Source organism: Cinclus cinclus, chromosome 6 (genome assembly GCF_963662255.1).
Source record: "Cinclus cinclus chromosome 6, bCinCin1.1, whole genome shotgun sequence".
Lineage (NCBI taxonomy): Eukaryota > Metazoa > Chordata > Aves > Passeriformes > Cinclidae > Cinclus > Cinclus cinclus.
In genome coordinates this window covers 36,536,951-36,558,169 of record NC_085051.1, presented here as the reverse complement: position 1 = coordinate 36,558,169, position 21,219 = coordinate 36,536,951, and the positions used below count along the sequence as shown (strand labels likewise).

Genomic DNA, 21,219 nt, shown 5'->3' with positions numbered 1-21,219 from the left:
TAAGAGTGAAATGGTCCCTGATTTGGGGGCTGAGCACAAATTAATTTTTCTTTATTTTTCTATTTCCTGAGAGACCTTTGTATAAGGCTTTGCTTTTACAAGGATTCCTGTAATAGAACTGTTGACAAATGTGGAATAGTTTAGTTTAAATCATCTGAACAGCTGAACAGTGATCACTCTATCCAGAAACACAAACACTTCTTCCAAGAAATCTTTCAACTCTGATGTCTTGCTTTCTCTAATTTTCTTTGAGCAGGTGATGTTTTTCAAATACAACATTGACATAATGCCAAACAGCAACAGCCAATCCCAGCAAGTATAAAGCAGATAAAACGAAGCTGTAATCCAACGAAGTGCAGTTCTGCACAACATAGTTACTGACTTAGATCCATCAAGACCCAGCCAAGGTTGATTGTGCAGGGAAAGGCACATATTTCTGACTTCAATTCTCAGCTGGAAACTCTCTTTGAAGTAGGAACTAAAGCTTCACTGCCCTTTTGTGAGCACAATAGTTAGGACACTAACTTCTGGGCTGGGACACTTTGCCAGACTGGGCATAAGAGATATGAACCAAGCTATTCTCTCAGGAGAAGCCCTACCCACATGCTGCTCTTAAAAGAAGTTTGTTTGTCCTGTGTCATCTTGCATGAAACAAATATTAATTTGGTTATAGATAGATGAAGAGAATTTTGTCTTGCAGTGCTGTGATTGGCTTGTTTGATGAGCAACAGACAAAGACAGTGCCAAACATCTGCTCCAGTGCTTACAGTGCTTATTTAATTATGGATATAGGTGGCACTTTTTCTGTGCAACGCAAAAGGCTATATCATCCCAGTATGCCCAGTGAACAAAAGGCTAAAACAATAAAAGAAAATCAGGAGGAATTATTTCTTCCAGACTGGGCAGCTATCCACCATTTAACAGGGTGATGCAATTATTAACTTACTTGATAAATCAACTCTCTCCATCCAAGATAAATCTGTGTCCTCACGCTTTATTTGGCTTAGCTGTAATGTAGACCCCTGAGTACTGCAGCTGTCTTAAGATATTGCACATAATAATGGGCAGGACTGCAGGTGTGAAAGAATTTTTTCATTTTTGGCTGGTTAGGAGGCCTTCAGTATTTTGTGAATCTGTCTTGACTAATGTTGAAGCTTTGAGTCTCTTTGTGGATCTACCTACCCCAAAGCTTTTATAGAGTACCTTTGCTAGAGTTCTTTTTTTTTTTTCCCCCAGGAGACATTGGCTAAAGTTAAATTCCTGCATAAACACCCATTTGCTAGAGAGTTAAGGCTGTCAGAGCAGCTCTGTACATTGTGAAGTCCAGAAATTTTTATTTTGATTTGCCAGTTTGTCATGTTTTAATAAAAGATCCTGGCTTGTACTTAATTGGGCTCAGTCTCTCACCTGTAGATGACCCTTCACTAACATTTAAGTAAAATGCAATTATTTGAAATTCTGTTAGATTACAAAAGAAATCAGAGTCAATGGCTCCTTTTCTCTGTGCCATGTTTTACAACTCTGTCGTACTCAGCATTAGGAAGATATTTCTGTGGGAAATTTCCTAAACTGCTTGATTTTACTGTTTTCAGCTTCTGCCAGCTGCAAGAAGAAATTCCTGAAGGCAGGAAATCAGCAGCAGGTTCCACGGATTTTATGTTCCACAGAATCTGATTCTGTTTCTCAAAACAAAACATTTGGTCCTTATTGGTCAGGAAGATAACCTTCCCTCTGTAAATCAGCACTTGGCTGCCTTGTTTGTTCAGCAAGTCAGATGGACTAAAACAATAAAACATGTAGAGTTGTGACCTCAGCCCATTCATCTTCACTGAGTGCTCCCCACTTCAAAGCCTATTTTTTTTATTCTTAAAATGCACATGCTTTTCCAAGGCCTGGAATAAACTCGGAGATTTTGCAGGCTTAGCTTGATGGCAGTGGATTTTATTTTATTTTATTTTATTTTATTTTATTTTATTTTATGTTATTTTATTTTATTTTATTTTCCTTCTGCTTGTTGTTTATACTTGAAAAGACTCTTATGTAGATATGGTCATTTTACTAATATAGCTTTCTCTGCCCAAGGAACTGACTAAATTGATATTAGTGAATTACTACTGTAGTTATAAAGATCATATTCCTTGAAGTTCAAATTTAATGGTTATCAGCTACACTAGCAGACCTTCTAAAGTACAGGAAAAGTTTAAACTTGGAAACAAACTACTCAGCTTAAGTTACACACATTTTGTATTTGTCATTTTTAATACAGCTATATATTTCCCCTATATTTTTTTTGCAAAATTTAGTGAGGTGATCAAACAAGGCAGAGATTGAGGTAGTTTTTGGAAGACCCACACCGTAGCCTCTGGAATAAATCTCTGGAGCAAAGAATGGAAGATGGTGTCACTCCAGACTACATTTGCACTGACAGCAGTAAAAACACAGGAATTTTTAGGAATTATTTTTATCATATTTGATGTCTCTTTCTCAGGCTGCTCAGTGCAGAGGCAGGATGCTAGATGATTAGAGTTAGATTTTTAGGTCCTGCTAACAGAATGTTTCAAACTTGCCAACATTATCCTTTACTTGGTGTTATACAGAACAAATGATAAATGTTAGATAGTGCCAGAGGTAAATTCTGTTTGCTCACTTTACAGGGAAAAATTGTGTTCTTTCTTCTTTTATGTTTTTAATTTGAAAGAATTGTATAGCATATTGTAGAATGCATCTTTTACACAAAGTAGATAAATCTACTGCCATTTCCAATTGGGAAAGCTTTACTTGTAAAGTACAGTAAGAGCTGCAAAGTAAAGTAAAGTAGGAGCTGCACCATGTTTTTAATTTTGTTTCAGTTAATTAAGAATATGTCTTTCCTAGAGAGTTTGTTCTTACAGATTCCAAAGGAAGTTCTACCTAGCCTGGATCAAGGAGTCTGAGTGACTTGGTCTTGTGAGTCTGTGTCCATGGCAGGGAGATTGGAACTAGATGATCTTTGAGTTCCCTTCTAATCCAAACTACTCTCTGACTGTATGATTCTCTGATTCTATGATCCCTTCTTGAAATGCAAATACCCAAAAGGGAAGGTGTCTATCACAGACAGACATTCTGATCTCCACATGTAAGACAGACTATATTTCAAGAGAATCTTGGAGTGTGCTGCAGAACTTCACATTTCAATGGAGCGAGCCCTGTACACTGACTTAAGCCCTGGCTTTGCTGAAGTCTGTGGCAAAACATCACAAAGGTACCATCCTACCTGGCAAAAACTTTTTGGATATTGATTTGTGTAATTGGTGGCACTAAATTTCCTGGAATTCAGAAACTTGTTTTTTTTATATGTGCAGGAATGTGTGAGTAAAAACAGATATTTAATTTTTCTAAAAATGGGCAGTTTTAAAGTAGGTCTGAGTGGCCTTTATCATTATAAAGTCACTAAATACCACTGCATTTAGAGACGATGTCTGAGACCAGTAAGAGAAGGCAAATAGTTTTGACCAAGAAAGTAAGAAAAATTGCAAAGTAATAAGAATCAAAATATGCACAATATTATGCATATTCCTATTTTTTACATATTATCACTAGATAAACAACACTTAGGAAGCATTTACTCTTGCATGAAAAGTTTTAAATATGATTAAGTGAATAGTCTATTAAATTATAGACTCAGAAGAGTGAAAGGTTAAATTAATTCTAATGTATTTGAAACTGCAACTTTAAGGACTTTAGCTCTTCCTAGTTTGAATTCAGAACTATTTTGCTCAGAATAGCATTCCCATTTCGGTGGGATAACTCTTGTGAGAACAATTTAGTGTGTGCTTAAATCCTCGCAGAGTTGGTGTTTAATGGCCAACCAGTTAATCTGCAGAAAATGTTAATGGGAAGAAATAAGGTTATTAAGCCAAATAAAGACATTTCCTCAACCCCAATGCTTTTTAAGGGAAAGTGTCAAAATGCAATTTTTCATTTGATTCCTTTACTAAATTAAGAATAATTTAACTTCTTTCTCAAGCAAATTATATTAAACAATGATTCTCTGTTTTGGCTTCATTTGCATGCGTTACTCCAGTACAGATACTTTGTGTTGGTGAAAAAGGCCTGTAATGTAACCCCTACGTACTATTATACTTTTTAAAGGAATTAACATGAAAAAAAGAGCTTTTCACTTTTTTTATTATTATTATAAATACAAACTCTGTTCTTTCTCCCACCCTGCAACATATCCTTCAGTTGCTGTGGCCAAATGATCCAAACTCAACTGCACTTAGGGGCCAGGGGATAAAAGAAAAAGGACAGAAAACCATCCCCCACCTCTAGGAATGCATGCACATTCAAGGAAGACAAACATGATTTTGTCTTTTGTAAAATGCAAGCATGCTAAGTACTTCTGCTGAGGGAAATAGTCAAGTGTACAGTGCCATTTCACCTCTGTGTCACTTAAATTCATTTTCTAAATGGTGTTGCCTATATCATAGTCATCAAAAAGACTATCCCCATTTCCCAACATGAATTTTTAATATGCATAAACATGTGCATAATATTCCCCGTGCATAACACCAAAGTGGCCTAGAGATTATAATATATTCTCAGAATATATGGAAGCAGTATTCTTTATCACATATCATGAAAGAAATATACATGAACATACATATTTGTTATAATTGCAATCAAAAGCAGGTACACATTTATTTCCTGAGAAAATAAGATCTAAATATATGGTAATCTCTTACTGAATTTTACAGTTATTATTGTCCCTCTCAATGATATTACATGTTCAATCCTCCACATGCACGTCTCCTTCTTCTCTTTCAGGGGTCATGTATACTTACAGGTAGTGCCAGGGTCATACACAGGTGGATGCACCTACATATGCACCAATTCCTATTCCACTGGAAGGACATTGACTTTGCCCTCTGCAGTCACAGATGTCACCTGCAAGGGTCTCAGTATGAGCTGGGAACAACAGAGGCTCGACCATTGCTCAGGTCTACATGATGATGTTTGAAGTTCTATGATAATGCCCAGAAATAACAGTCTAAAGGACTACTATTGTCATATCTACGTTTTAAAACTGCTAATTTTCTTTATCATGGCAGCAGCTTTGTGGGCACATCTTCAAAGCAACATAACAGTAAACAGTAAAATAAAAGTAAAATAACAGCAGTGACATTTTAAGAGGATGCCCAGCTGAAAACTATTAATTCCTACTAGTAGGAGAAGTGTTTTAGAAGTCAGGGAAATTGTCCATTCTCTAAGTAGTCTTCTGCTATTTTCTATGTCACTTGATGCTACGTGAAGTTCTGGGGTCAGTTGTGCCTGCATATGAGTCCTATGAGGGTCTTCTAATTCCCTTGGTGAGCTCCCTGCTTATCAGATGGACAAAAGAGTGGAAGGCTCCAGCCTCTCCATCCCACTCCACTCACACATCACACTGGAATGCACAAGCCAGGCTGAAACAGGTGAGCCATGTCAGCAGAAGGCCTGCAGAATCTGACTTTGATCACAGATCAAGACAAAAGCAGGGACTTAACAAGTTCAGTCCCTGCTCTGTGTCCAAAATATCATTGCTAATGACCTACCCATATCTGTTTTCCATCTTCTACAGAAGCATTTGCCTCTTTTTTTTTTTTTTTTTGCCACCATATCCTTTCTAACATCTATGTTTCTTATTTGCTAAAGAATGTTACTAGAAAGAACATCTATAGCATTTTTAGATTGAATAATATTGTCATCCAAATAGGTTTACAATCCCAGACCTGTATCCCAAGTTGTGTATTTGGGCTTTTTTTTTGTGATGAGAAAACCTGTCTACATGACATATTTTACCAACTGTTGTTTCTACTGTTTTGTAGCTTTCTTTTCATCTGTCAAGAGGTTACATGACAGGATTTTTTGCCCTTGAATGACATTTCATATCTCACCTTTACTTCAGAGAAATATATGATTTTCTTTGTTCAAGAATCTATCACAAGGCCTTTATGAAACTCTTAGAAAAATATTCTTGGCTTTATCTAAACCCAGATTGTTTCATGCACATATAGTTAAGAAGCAAACCCTGGCACTACACCTCAGATCCATGTCCACTCATGTTGGTGGGAGTTTATTCATGCAAAGTCTCAGAACTTGACCCAAATGGTGTCTTTATAGTTAAGACTATAAAATATCCAGAAAAAACAGGGAATCTGTAGAACATCATATTAATGCCAAATCAATTGCATTCTGCATTTAGATGCTCATAAATAAATTTATACCAGCAAAGCAAAGTGGCACAATAAAATCACTCGATTCTTTCTCTTTGTGATTGTTAAGAGGTCTGCATACTATTATCAATACTTTCAATTTCATACTGTTTGCACTGTAACTGGTAGTCCTTTAACACTGTACTCTCAGTTAAACCAGAAATCTATGAATGGACTCTGTAGATGCAATAGCCATCTCCAATCTACAGCAGGCACACCGGAACACCAAAATCACAGCTTTTAAAAGATCTTTTTCACCAGAAATGAGGGTTGGTGAAAAACTTAGAAGAGTGAGAATCACCATAGAAACACAGATGATATAAGGTACAAAAGAGCAGGACATAAGCCCTTGGGAGCTTGACCTTAGAAGAATCCTAGAAAGAAACTTTTCTCACGAAGAACTGGAATAGAGAGACTTGAATTTCTGAATAAAAAATTCTTTCAGTATACTGGAAAGGGATACTATCTATTATTTATGAACAACAGGACTGCATGAAAAATACCTGTCCCTATCATCAGTTTCTTCTTCTGAATCAGTTGAGAGACCACCAAATTCACATTATCAATGAGAAGGGACTCCTTGTCCTACTTATTTAAATTTTCAATGCAATTTCTTTGCAATTTCAGTTCTGGCATTTCCTGAAGTGATTGATTCACCATCTAGAAATTTGAGATATTGACTTGAGGGGAGTCAATAAGCAAGTATTGTTAAGTCAAAGGCTAGAAGAATACTGCATATTGTAAGTACTTGCACAGTCTGCCCACCTATGGATTTCCAAATGCTAAGTTAAACACCACAGTTGTCAGTAAGTGGCAGGCAGTTCTGGCAATGAATCAAAATTACAATAGTAAGCACTTTGAGGCTACAACAGCACAATTGCTCCTTGCCATTACAGAGCCTATATCTAAGAAAAACTGCTCTTCAAACGTTGCAATATGGAAGCACTGGCCTAATCTCCAAATATAAGCAATCCCTAGGTAGGCAGAGCTCTTTCACCGAGATCATCTCATCTTTGAACTTCCAGATTATTTTCTTTTCTCCTTCTCTGGTAAGTGATGTTTATACCTCTCTCTACATGTAATAGTTGTCAACACAGCTCTGGAGGTGGCTGGAAAAAAAGGAATTTCCAATCTAAGCTAGTACATTGAATAGGTCCTGTGCAGTGTCTCAAGTACCAGTATTATGTGCACAGCTTGGTTTGGTCACTTGCAAAATGATTTGATATAAGCATACCTTGTAGAAATTCACTTGAAATAAGGCAAAGTAGTGGACAACAATATCTTGCTCTTGTGAGACGTTTATATGTGGCTGTCTTAGTTTGACAGAGTAAAAAATTACAATGGGGAGTAACTCACTGTTAAAAAATCATTATATTGCCATTATTCAGTTTTCTTCTCTTACAGGTGAGTTTATTTTAAATGTTGCACAGCTTAAACTTGGGCTCAAATCAAAACATAAGTTGAAGATTTCATTGTATCCACAATGATTATTTTCAGTGCTGGTAAGGCACTGAAAGTCCAATGAATACTAAGAGTTTACAAAGTAATAATTGGGGGGCACAGGGCTATTAGTATTAATGTTATCAGTAGAAGTGTTGTTAATATGTGATATAGAGTTCCAAGTCTTTCATGCAGTGCTCAGGTTTTTACTGAAACTGTATGTTTGACATGTACTTTTTGTGTAGTGTTTAGAAATTTTGGAACACTTTATGGTATTTTGTTTCATACTGAAACAATATTCCTCCCCGTTTAAAAGTCAAAATGGATTTTTAGACTAAAGTGATTGTCTGAATTGTTCAGGAAACCAGTAAACCTGCTGAATGAGCTGTGACTCCATAAAGTTTAGGAACTCATCTATTATGTTTGTAGATCAGACACTGCATTTATTCACGAAGTGAATCTCTAAAACTTAGCTTTCATTAGAGCTGTGGGGAGGCCCAGTCTTTCTCCCTTCACTGGAGAAGGTGAAGCTCAAGAAGATAATTAACCATGAAACAATGAGGAGGCTTGCTGGGTAAGGACTAGTGTGAAAACAGTTACTCCTCACAAAGGAAGGGAAATTAGCTGGCTGGATAAAAAAGGAAGTGTCAGACTGGAAGGCTGAAAGGAGTGCAAGTGTAAGTAGATAGCTCTCGCATCATTAATACAATTTTTTAACATTTAAACATCACTGATTTCTAAATTTAAATGTACTTAGCTGCTATGTGTTAGGGGATATTAATATGTCATTTAAAAATAATTTTTCTTAAACTTTCCATTTTCACATTTCACTACTCCATTCATCTTTCCCACACACGGAAAAAAAGGCGCTGCCTCTTAGTATTGTATTCTTGTTTACAAAGCCAATGTAAACAGTGTTCTAAAAAGATTCTGTTTGCTCATTGTATTTCACAAACTCATTCTTTTACGTTAATACAGGTCTTTTTTATGAACACAGTGTCTTTTGATTAAACTGTTTCACAGAGTAAAGACTTATGATATATCTTTCCTTTCAAAACTTCCTTCAACTCAAACAGTGTTCCCTGAAGCAGCCACATTTTTGGCAGAAATTCAGTTGCATGCTATGCCAAAAGAAATAGAATAAACAAACACTGCTTAACGCAGCTGGCTAGGTAATTTACATATTACTGCATACACCAAACACGAAGACTTGGATGTGGATTAGAGCTACAACAATGACACAAACATCTTATATGTAAGGACAAATGAAACTCAGATCATCATTGCTCCTAATTTACATTTTATTTTTTAATGTATATTATAGTACCTCTGACATAAATGTATGTGCATATTTAAATATTAAATACATCTATTTATTATAATCTCTGTATGTTTTACAGAAAAACTATGCTCGAAATATCTTGAAAACTTGTTAAGTAGGTACATTTTTTGAAAGGTTTCTTCTGGTGAAAGCACACTACCTAAATTGCCACATTACAGCTTTTGTAAATAGGAAATAGCCCTCCAAACACAATGAAAGCTCGCTAGGCACATTGCAAATTTTCTTCACAGTACATATAGCACAGGTAGGCCTCCACATCTGCAAATTCATGTGCTTTCAAACAGCAACAGTCATTTTGGGTGAGATCAACAGTCCATTCAGCTGAGTCCATCTCCTGCAGTGGTTAGTAGTGAATGTTTATGGAAAAGTTAGAAAACTCTCAAATGCACAGAAGGGTATAGAAGCTGCCCTCCCAAATTTGAGAAGTTAGCCAGTAGGGACTTTCACAGCCGGAATTTAATAAGCATTAACTGATGTCACCTCCATTAATTTTTCTGATTGCCTACTGAAGTAATTTGTATTTTTGCTATCCTCCATATCCTGTCGGAACAAATTTCATTTTTATTATGCACACCATGAAAATAGTATTCCCTTTTGATTGCTTTAAATCTCCTGCCTGATAATTTATTGGGTGCCTTTTCCTTTTGTGTTAAGAAAAAAGAGTAAATAATTGTACCTTAGTTATTTTCCTTTATTTTTAAAATAGTTTTTAATTGTATTCCTGTCTGATGCAGCTCCTAGAATACTGTATATTAGTGAACAATGAGATACTGACTATCATATACTTCCTGGAGATCCTGCAAATATATTTCCATAGTGGCATGAGTATTGTGGCCTTATCATCCAATATGGAAGGTCCTTGTAAGATAGAAAAACTGCAGTGCAATCTGTCACAAAATAAGGTTTCTTCCTCCTTTTCTAAAAACTATTTTGTTTGGGAACTCCTGGAAAAAAGAGATCTGAAGATTAGCTTCAATTACACTCATATACTGTTCCTTCCAGAACTGGATAACTTAGACATGCAGAGGAACAAGTCATTAAATTAATTTAAAAATCACAAGTTTGTGACTTTCATATTTCTCTTAACTGTAATTTTTAAAACAATCCTGGTGTGAGTCACGAACTTATGATTAGTGGATATTAGGTGTCTAAATAAAACACTGACTTCATCCTGTAATTTGAGCACAGTGCATTGCAATGAGAGTTTGTGTCTGCTGAGCACTATTAAATATCTGACCCCATATTTAAGTGCCTAAATAGGAAGTGAGTTCTTTTGAAGACATCTGTCCTTAAAAGTTCAAACTTAGCCATTTTAGCTTTTATTTTTTAATGAGGTATTTCTGCTGTTTAAATGGTGCTTGACAGTTCTCTCAGCATCGTCATGCTTTGGAAACACCATATTTCCAATTTCTGAGTACTACTTATTTTCCCACTAAAACTGATTATTCCTAAGAATTTTTCTGGTTTGGCTGGGGTTATGAGTTTTAACTTCCCATTATCTTACAAAGCCATGGCTAAACATGATATCTGCCAATGTGAGGGAAACAGTGGAATAATACAGCAGATTGTTGAAGTGCTGGGAGTATTTCACTGTTGGATTGTTACCTTATATTTTAGTTGTGACAGAAATATTTGCAGTCTCTGAGGATGGAGTAGAGCCCTCTGTTGAAAGACTTGAATATATTTCTTTTTTTTTCTTTCTATTCACTCTAAAAACCTACCGTTGCAGGTGACCACTCAGGAGACTTTCTCAAGAATATAACATATTTATCTGAATTCTGACTAAAGTTGACGGGGTCTGCAATTTTTTTTACTAAGATCTGCTCAACAAGAAGGGTTTTATGAGCTTTGTTTTATGAAAATATCCAGACTGTGCACTGCCATGACAGCTGTCCTCATAATTATGACCAGTCCTCAAGGAAATTACGAGAAACACAGAATTTCTAGCAATAATGTGGGATGTATTACCTATCTTCAATTAAGTCCAAGAAAAATCTAGATTTAGGTTCAGCGTCTGTGTAACTACGTTTTAGATCCTATGGATAATTGTTCCATGTCCACATTGTTCCACAAACAAGACATGCAACACAACCCAGAAGCTCAAAAATGTACCTCAAGTATGAGGATGGTGCATCATATTGCAAATTCTAAAATCAAATATCCATTTGCTTAAAAATTAAATATTTTAAGGAAGCACCAAAGTGAGCAAATGCAAGCCAATAAGACAGTACTACTAAGATAGTAGAGTATATGGAAGAGGTCCAATATTAAAACAAAAATTGTGATAGTAAAAAATAAATCTGAAAAGGTCCAAACATAAGTCATTAAATAATTTGTAATGGTAGATAATTTTGTTGTAGATCATGTAATGTGTGTTCAGCACTTTACAATATGTAATTTGCCCTTCTCATCCAATTAAGTTAATAATATCTCAGTCGTTTGCTGTGCTAGACACTCCTGATGAACTTCTAAATTTTATGTAGGATTTTTAGCTTACCAAATGACGGCTTGTGATGAAATAAGAAACTTTTAGAAGCCAAGTTTTGTTCAGTGATGCTATCTAGCAAATAACTGAACAATGACAGATTCATTTTTTTATCCCTGAAACAATGGGGTTTGTGTGTATTTTTAAAGCGTAGAAGAAATGTGATTCTATGGGTTGAAAAAATATTGCATCATTGAAGTAAATATAGAGAAGTGGAGACACCATGACTAACATGAAAACTGTTTTCTTTCGCACAAAGCATCACAGAAACAGACAAATAGAGTAAAAGAAGAAACACACCAAATCAGAAACAATATACTGCACTTTAACAATTTGCTTTTCCAAATGTATTATAAAGAAGGAAACCAGGAGGTTTTCGGGGAAAAATCCTGAACAGCCATTTAAGCAGGTTCCTTAACTCCCAAGAAACAAGCTTGTGGAAAGAAGTGGTTTTTTTATTCTTTTTCTTTTTTTTTCAAGCGAGCTGTCTCACCATTGCAGATTTTCCCAAGTCCTTACAACTCTAATTAAAATGTGGTAATTGGTTATGTTACCTCAATTACCATGATGCATGGACATTGATACAAAGCGACACCAATTGAATCCCTTGGGTGTTATACCCCAAGGCTATCCCATTTATTGTGGCCTTCTTATTTTCAATTATGTGGCTAGATGTACAGCATACTTTCAAGCCAATACAGATGAGGGCTCTGTCAGACTTTCAGTGTAATGTACACATAAGATGACTCAGAGGAAGAAGAGAAATAATTTTTTTTTCATGAGGTATAGTATTGAACTTGCTGCTCAGACAAATGAATATTTCAGACATTTTCAGGACAATGTGAGAATTAGGGCACCTTAACCCAAATTGCCTTAGCTCAAAATCTCCATTTTAAATGCATGAGTAATACTGTCCCTACCATAATTAGCACTCTCTGTTGAATAAGAAAAGAAATTGTCTGCTCCATAAAACAGGTATGTTTCTCATTCAATGAATAACCATTCTGGAGAAAAAGCAGCTTCTCTACTCACCAAAAAGGCAGGAATATTGAATTACAGCTAAAGTAAAGTCCATTAGAAACCACACATTTTTCTCTCTCTCCCCATCCCAAAAAAGTGAATTTCCATGGTCACCTCATTGTGACCTTTCCATGGTCACTCATTGTGAGCTTTCTATACAGAGACATACCTGATCTGGGCAAGGCATACACAAATTGGAATCCTCTGTAGCATCCAGAATAATCCATTGAGGTTAAATACAAAATTTGCATTGGGTATACCACTGGCTGAGCAAAAACATTTATAAAAAATGGTAGAAAACAACTTATATATTTACACTTTGACTTAATTCTTGGGCAATGCTATGACTGTGTCTGTCCCAAAACCATTTTTTAACTTTTCAGTCTTTCAAGTAGACTTGTACCTTCTAAAAGAAACTGCATAGTGAGTTAAAGCTTCTCCAGCTGTTGAGCAGGAATTTTAGATGGCAATTTTGAGTTTAGTTAAATGAAGATTGTTGCTATTGCAATTGCAATTGCCAGGCAGTCTCCTCTTCCCTTTAAGATGATTGCTAGCAGGGTCTTGTTAGAGAAGCAATAAGGCATCTGTGTAATCCTGAAGTTAAAATTAAGGTGATATATAACATTATATCAGCAAAATATGGAATGATAAATCTGGATTTAAGGAATTTATGATTTAAAAAACAAACAAAAACAAACAAACAAAAACCTAACAAAAACACCAAAACAAACAGATGGGGGAGATAAAACCTATTTTGCTAAAACAAATTAGGATTGCTTCTAGTTTTCTGAGGTTTTTCATTTTATGAATACCTCATTCTAAATAGCTGGATTAACCTACTAAATCTAGTCTTTCTGGAGTGATTCTTATTGATAATTTCACATTCTAGACTGAACTTTTTGCTTATGAGAAGGACAGCACCCGACTGTAGGTGCATGAGGTAGGTGTTAATAACTTGTCATTTGTAAACTTATGGTGGCCACTATTACAAAAGCAAGCAAAATTAATAAGTGCTGAAGATCATAAGACAATTCAAAAGAAATGCAGAAGTTTTCTGTGGTTAATTCCAGTGTACCTTTGTAATGTTTTAAGTGGCCCAGATAAGTGACTGAATGCAAAAAGGGGCAGAAAGAGGACAAAGGAAGATCCCAGTAAACAATTAGGAAACAGTAGAAGAAGAAAGTGACTCTTGCACTGAGGCTATACAATCATCTAGGGTGTCTTATTTACTGTCAGCAAGTCAGATGCCATGAATGAGTCAGATGCCATCAGGCTATAAAAACAACTCATTTGTTTTCATAAATTACAGTATTTTGTGGGCAACCACAAAGACAGACTTGTTACCAAGGGATACAGTTTGTATGCCAAGACTGGCACACTATCAAATACAGAGAGATATGGTAGCAGAAGAAATGGTTCTGGTACCCACCCAAGAAATGACTGCACAGGAACTGAGTGAAAAGGAAGGTTAGAACATGCCAGCTCGGGCAAGGAAAGTCAAAGAAACATGAATCCTGCAGTGGCTGGAGCATATTTAAATGTTAAGAATATGGATAGTTTTATCAGCAAGAGAAACTTGTAGATACTGACATACATAAATGAAGCATTATTATAAAGCAGCCTAAGATGAGAGGTTCCAAAAAACAGACCACAGTGAAAATTAGATGAGCATGATGATATCTCTAAATGGCTGCTTTCTCAGCAGAAAGAATCATAAACTCCTCAGCCAGTGAAAGTAAGCTCAGGCCAGCAAATAACTCCAGACTAACTCAGGCAAAGTGGGAACAAAGCAGCAGGTACCTTGGGAAGTTCCAAGCCTCTAGATATCAAGTGAGATTCTGTACTCCTATCCTCACCATGCCTCAGCTCCTGATCGACTTCAATCCCAAACAGAACCACAAGACTTTGCTACTGTTGCAAGAGCAGAACCAAGCTCTAATTAAATCATAACAGTTTATTTAGAGCAACTGCTTCAATACAACAACTGCCCACTCACTAAAGAGAATAATATACATTCATTACAGTAACTTGGACCTATGTCAGCACTCTAAAATATCTCACAAATGCAACTACTTTATGTTCCAAGTCATATAGGAGATATGCATTTACTAAAAAAATACCCCAAAATTAATGGTGATTTGTGGTACTTTACCTTTAAGATAACACAGTTGAAATCGAGTTCACTCCCTCTTGGGATGTTATAGACCAAACAATACTCAGCCTCTAACAAAAAAATAATCAGGATTCTGAAAGCTGTTTTTTGGTCTGACTGTTGCCTAAATACTTATTTCTAAAGCTCCAAAGTTCAACAGTTCTTTCTACTGCTGGTCAGATCATCAAACATTTTGTGCAGCACTTACCTATTGCTGTAACTTATTAGTAATATGGCTAAAAATATTCCTAAGATGGAGCTATCACAAAAACATAGCCAGCATTTCTTAAGAGAATTAAAAATATCTGCTACTGTATTTTCTTTCTTTATCAGTCTTTTCTATTCCTCAGACTCATATTTATCTTCTCACCCATTCACTTGCCCAGCCTATCTAATTGATAAATTCTTTTACTTCTGTCGTCATTTCTTGATCCCTCAGACTCATTGCCATCAAAACTCTCTGCAACTGTTGAGATGGCACTTGTCTTCTTTCATTTCTTGACTTTCCTCTCAATTCAATCATGATGTATTGTTTAAAACTCCTACCTACAATTTCCATAAACAATTTTTCTGGATCCTCACTAATTCTGGGTTTTTTTTTTCCTTTAATTCCACTGATATTTCTGTAACATTTTCTCACAATCTCAATTATCTTCACTTTTTACGTTGCCAGATGACTAATCCCATTCTTATAAAACCAATGCTGACACTACATCTGCTTTTCAGAGATGAGTTCTTTCCATGCTGCCTCATACAGAGCCCTTTTTGACATGTCCTAACTGTCTGTTTAGATCTCTTCCTTCATCGAGTCACATTTCTATGTCAATACCTAAAGCAAAAGAGCCAATAACCAAACAGGCAGAGGAGCACTCCTAGGTCATAAATTTTGAAAAAGGCAGGCAAACAACATTATTATTACCTTCACCAATTCACTCGTCCATAGCATCCTTCTCACTAGCTCACCATTTCTTGGGCTGTTCAGACTAATAGTATTTTCACTCAGGAACTGCTAGTGTGTCTAAACAATGCTTTATGCACCATCATACTGTAGGACCCTAACTGAATCAGAGAATTATAGCTTCTGTTATTTTTGTAAAGGAACTTCAAAACAAATAATTCAAAAGTAGTATTTCACTGTCAGTCAGATAATTGCTAAGAAGGATTGTCAAGATTTTTTTCCTTTGCTTTGCTTGATAAGAACCTAAAAAATTATATCACTTGTTCCCAAATCTCATCAAGACTCTTCAGTATATGAACTACATAGGATAATCATTGCTGTCAATGTAGCTGCAGTATACAGACTTCAGCAGTGTGATAGTTGCACAAAACATGCTGAGCCAATTCATCCGTTACAGTCAATGGTGTTACAGTAGGGATTATTTTATTCCCCCTGCTTTGTAATATAGTTTTATGCTGTAGAAAACCAATATAATTCATGGCACTTAATGGATGGTTTAAGCAGAGTGCTATTTTGCCTCTTAGGAATCATTTCCCTGAGATAAAAGCAAATTATTACATTTTACTCATATTCAAATAACAGAGGATTGTATATTAATCACATATCCACGGCAATCTACGCAAAATACACATCTACTGCTGGGATGCTAATTAAAACCAGTCTTAGTTACACAGGAAATTATTTTTCTAAAATATATTTGCAACCAGTGAAATATGTCTCTGGGTCCAGTTCTGTTAGATATCGAGCAACTTAGCACCAGGAAAAGATTGGGTTTTTTACTGGGTGGGATCAGATATGATGAGATTAAATATTCTGCAAATACAGTATGTATATGTGAGTTTATATTATTAAACAATTATGTCCATACAATTGTGTGTGAAAAACTGAAGATTAACTTGTAGGCAGTGAAGACTAGGAACAGTATCTCAGTCAGAAGAAAACACTCAGAGATGGACACGTTTTTCTTGTGCTGAAAAAGCTTTTCTTGTGAAGAATGAAATCCCACGAGACCTTTTTAAAGCAAGCATCACTCACCGAGTCTTTTTCCGATCGCTTCTGCAGTCTGGTTTGCCAGTGGACAGCTTGCATGACAATGGCTTCCCACCTTCTCTCAAGGTTTACAATTATCAACTGCATGGACTGGTGATCTGCATTTAGGTTGCAGGTTTCCTGGTCATCCAGGAGGTGCTGGCATAATCGCAGCACAGAGGCTACCCCACGGCGCCTCTGCTTGATCTCAGAGCACAGAGACTGAAGGAAAGACAAACAGCAGATGTCAGTATGGAATACTTCACAAACGGAAGCATTAATTATTGTCTGATATTTAGTGGTGCCCAATCTCTTTCTTGCAGTTTTTTATTTTCAGGTCTTCCATAAATTCACGTACTTGTGTCAAAGCTTAGTGTGTCATTTTCAGATATAGACAGTCTTTACCTTAATAGCACAGACAGACTAACACTATTTTCAGTCTTCTTCAAACAAATGCCATACATAGCTAACTGTCTCAATAATGCTGAAAGTTTTATGGTGTAGACTCGTTTATTCTTCCTTTCTTTTTCATTCAACTGGGACACATCTGAAATTAGTTACCCTGACAGTAATCAGCTTCAGAAATTCTACAGAAAAATAAGAGGGAAGAATTGTGGTCATGCAATAAGAATATGTATAGTTTTAGAAAAAAACAATAGAAATTATGGGTCACGTGTACCCTGTCATAGGAGGAACATTACAGAAGGAGAAAATTCAGTATAAAATTGTTTATATATGTTTTTTGTTATCATAAAATATTTTCAGGTTAGTTCCGTATTCAAGTAAATGTAGGAAAACAGTGAGAATTGTATCATCCCTGAAAAGGAGTAATTCACTGCATTTATTTCATATACTGATTCCAGTGCTACTGAGAATGCAGTCTGACATAAACTGGACGATGAGAGACAATTGCTAAGCCCTAATATTGAAACTTGATGGGAGCCAGGATATGTTAGTACTCAACCAAAACCCTAAGAAACTGTACTGAGAATCTTGTTGAACAACAGAATGAATAATACATCCCACATGCCAGAACTAGAGCGAGGTCTACCACCTGGAAACAGTTAATGGCATGGGGTGCTCCCAAGCATGGTTTTATCCATAATTATACTCTACTGTCACTGAATATCAAACCAGGATTTTTTTACCTCATAACAAATTTCAATAATAATATCTATGAAGCTGGAGTACAGAAGGCAGAAATGCATGTGAGGATGACTTCTTCAGCCCAGGTTCTGAGATCCTTTATTTTTATAACATTGCATGGCTCAAGTATTCAATAATTATCATAGAGCTGTGCTACTCCTGAATTTAACTGTGCTTTACACATGGGAGCTTTCCAGATAATTTAAATTTAACTTGCCAACATCTGTTTCCCTCTGTGGGACACCACAGATGAAAGTGCATGACCCCATGAGAAAATTTGGGCTATCATCTTTTTGAAGACATGGTGTTTGCCTCTAAACTTCCAGATAATAAGAAGAAGCAAACAAAAAAGCCACTGCATCTCTCAAAGCTGTTCAGAAGCGTTAACTATAAAAAACCAGGATCACCTTTCTTAATTATATTAGCAAAACAAAAACATTCTATAGCAAGTGAATTCCAGTTCCAGATTTTTGTGTCACTGTTTCTTTAAAAATTGAAATTTGTAATTAGAAATGTCATAACTCAAAGCAGTATTTTGCTGCTGTTCTTGTTCAATAATATTAAGCTGCAAGTGTGCACTAAAAGATTGGTATATACCCCTAAAAACATGTATCTTTCTTTGCATCGGGACAGTATGCAGTAGACAGGGATTTCCTTTAAAGCCTTCAAGAAAAATGATTATTAAACGCATAAACATAGGTGAATTACTGATCTACTTTCACTAGCACAATTGGGCCATCCTAACAAACTGCTTATTAATCAACAAGTGTAAACAAGGCAAAGCAATCTCATTTAAAGCAGAAGTTTTAATGCCTAAAAGTATTTGTCTTCAAAATGTTATTCCCAATAAGCCTTCATTAGAAGACATCTTAAAATTATTAAGTACATTTGATTGGAAAGTACACTGAATAGTATAGTAGCAGGTGGACATTTCATACAGAAGTTCCACTTATTGATACAATGCATTCTATAGCTATTTAAATTACCCTAACTCTATAATAGCTAGAATTCTATTACTTCTGTAATGAGGGAACCCTGTACTTTTAATATTTCTGAATTTTAAATAAGGTGAATGACAAATTCCCAAACCACTATTTATGGCAAAATACAACCATGAATTTCATTATTCAATTTACACCAGAGCTGCATTTTCACTTACGTTTCCTGAACTTGCCCTTATTTATTTTCCTAGAGTTCATTAATAGTTTCCTTCATAGCTCTTGGTAACCACGATGTCTGGCACATTTCCTTTATGATGCTGTTCATTAGCTTAATGTCAGATCAGGAAAAATACCACCCGACCAAACCAGACCAAAAAGCCTAAAGTCAGGGTTCTTATTTTACATTTTATAACAGCTAGGCAACTCAGTTTTTTTGGAAGTGATGGTGAATTACATACTGATCACAGCCAAATTTATGTAGGTCTGCATTAACTTCATAGAAGTCAATATAGCTCAGAATCTGTCCCCATAACATTAATTTACCTTGATCTATCTGATTAAGTTATCCTTTATAAATATTGGTCTCTTCTGATACAATGCCTTTTAATATGATGAGGTAAGGAGAATTGCATTCATAAGCCATTATAGGAGACTTTAAGTGAAGCCTTTACATTGTGTTATATGAAAGCAGAGCTACAGCATCCAAGTCATTTCTAATTTATATCAATTTTACACCAGCATAATAACAGTAGCTTTACTGAAGCTATTTCTGATTTACATGGCTGTGACAGTACAATTAGGCCTATGGCACTTTTGTTTCAATTTTATTACATGATATTATGGTTAATATTAAACGGGAGAAGAATGAAGTGCTTGTATCTAACAGTGCATTGAAATAGCTGGCTACAGAAACAATACTTTAAAACCCAGAGAACTTAATCATGTAAAGACATCTTTAAGCTCTATATAATAGCACTAGAAATAATGAATTTAAGCAGTATTAGGGTCTTGTATTCAGTGTCCTAAAGGGACACAATATATCCCATGACTTGATATATACACAGTGGTGGTGTATATCCATGCAGGTTTTGCTATTGTTGAAATGGTATTCTTGTATAAAAAACTGTCAATACAGTAATTTCACATGCAAAGTATGCAACCAGGATGACAGTTACTTTAATTTTTTGCAAGGTACATTTTACATTGTGAATATAGAAGCTATAATTCATGTTTGATAAAAGTAAATTAATTTAAAAGAGGAAATATTATGAGTATCTCTATTGAGCCTTGAGACTTATGGTTTACAGCTGCTAAGTCACTAGGCACTCAAAGGTTCAGAAAATTAGGATGTGATCTAACTGTACGCTGAGATGCATCACTTAGGCTTACTTAGTCTTCTGTGTGTGCTGAAGATTTGCTGAAGTGTAGATTAAGAGATCAAACTTTCAGTTTTGTCCCCTCATACTATCATGTCTCCATTGAGCTGTGGCAAACATAAACACAATCCAAATCTTTGCAAATGTGGGAGAAACATATCCATTTAAGCCATTTGCAGTGAGACTTAAATAAATGTATTTGATTTTTTTTGCTGCAGGCTGAGTATACACAGTAACTGCAGATGCTGGGTATGAACTTGACTTTGTCTCTGAGTAATTTGCTTCACAACAGATACCCTGATAACATTGAGGTGTTAGTCATTAGAATGTTTTTATGGTCATGGCTTCCCATACTGAGGATTCCTGTCCATGCTGCTAGAATCTTGGAAGGTTTTACTTTCCCCTGCCTACTCTTATTTTCAGTGCTTTGAAGTTATCACCTGCATAGCTTAAAAGGGCTAGCTGAAACTACTTTCACAGCTTGTTAATACCATGACTTAAATCATCTGGAAAAGCCCCTGCTGAGTCAAATGACATCAAACACTCCTTCCAAGCCAAGGGCTAATGGCACTATCTATGGGGATGGAAGTGGCCATGATCTGAACCGAAGGTACTTGGCTTAGCTGTGTGACTCCCAAGTGAATGGCATATGTCCAGAAACATGTCAGCAGCTTTAGGCAGTGCCAGAGCATATGAGAGGCACAGAAAGGTGGGAAGTTGAGGAATGTTATAGCTCCTCAAGTTCCAGTCAGTCTCCATCCCTCAGCTTTCCTGCAGCATATTAGCACCCGAACTGTGCTGCACTGCCTGCTCTGCATGACTGAAAGACCTTTATGGGAAGTTAGCTCTCTCACACATGTAAGATAAGCCCCTGAAACATGTTGCATCAAGAATCTTGTCCAGGTTTTTAGATTAACTATTTAAGATTTTTTATTAACTCAGTGTGACTAATTGTGCTTAAAAGTAGTTTAAAAGTCATTGTAAAATCAGTTGAGTTGCCTTACATCCACATAATCCACACATTCACCACATAGATTATTGAGATGTTTTGATAGCCTGATAGATTTATTACATATGGTTTGGAGAATTTATTTTTA

At 35.9% G+C, this 21,219-nt stretch overlaps 1 protein-coding gene across 1 annotated transcript in view; it reads right to left on the bottom strand.

The window, feature by feature from the left end:
• AKAP6 (A-kinase anchoring protein 6) overlaps nt 1–21,219 on the bottom strand; it is a 203,896-nt gene that overhangs the window by 4,615 nt on the left and 178,062 nt on the right. Inside the window, exon 11 of the mRNA XM_062494828.1 lies at nt 16,666–16,881. Within this exon, the coding sequence (XP_062350812.1) occupies nt 16,666–16,881 (216 nt within the window). The remainder of the gene's footprint in view (nt 1–16,665; nt 16,882–21,219) is intronic.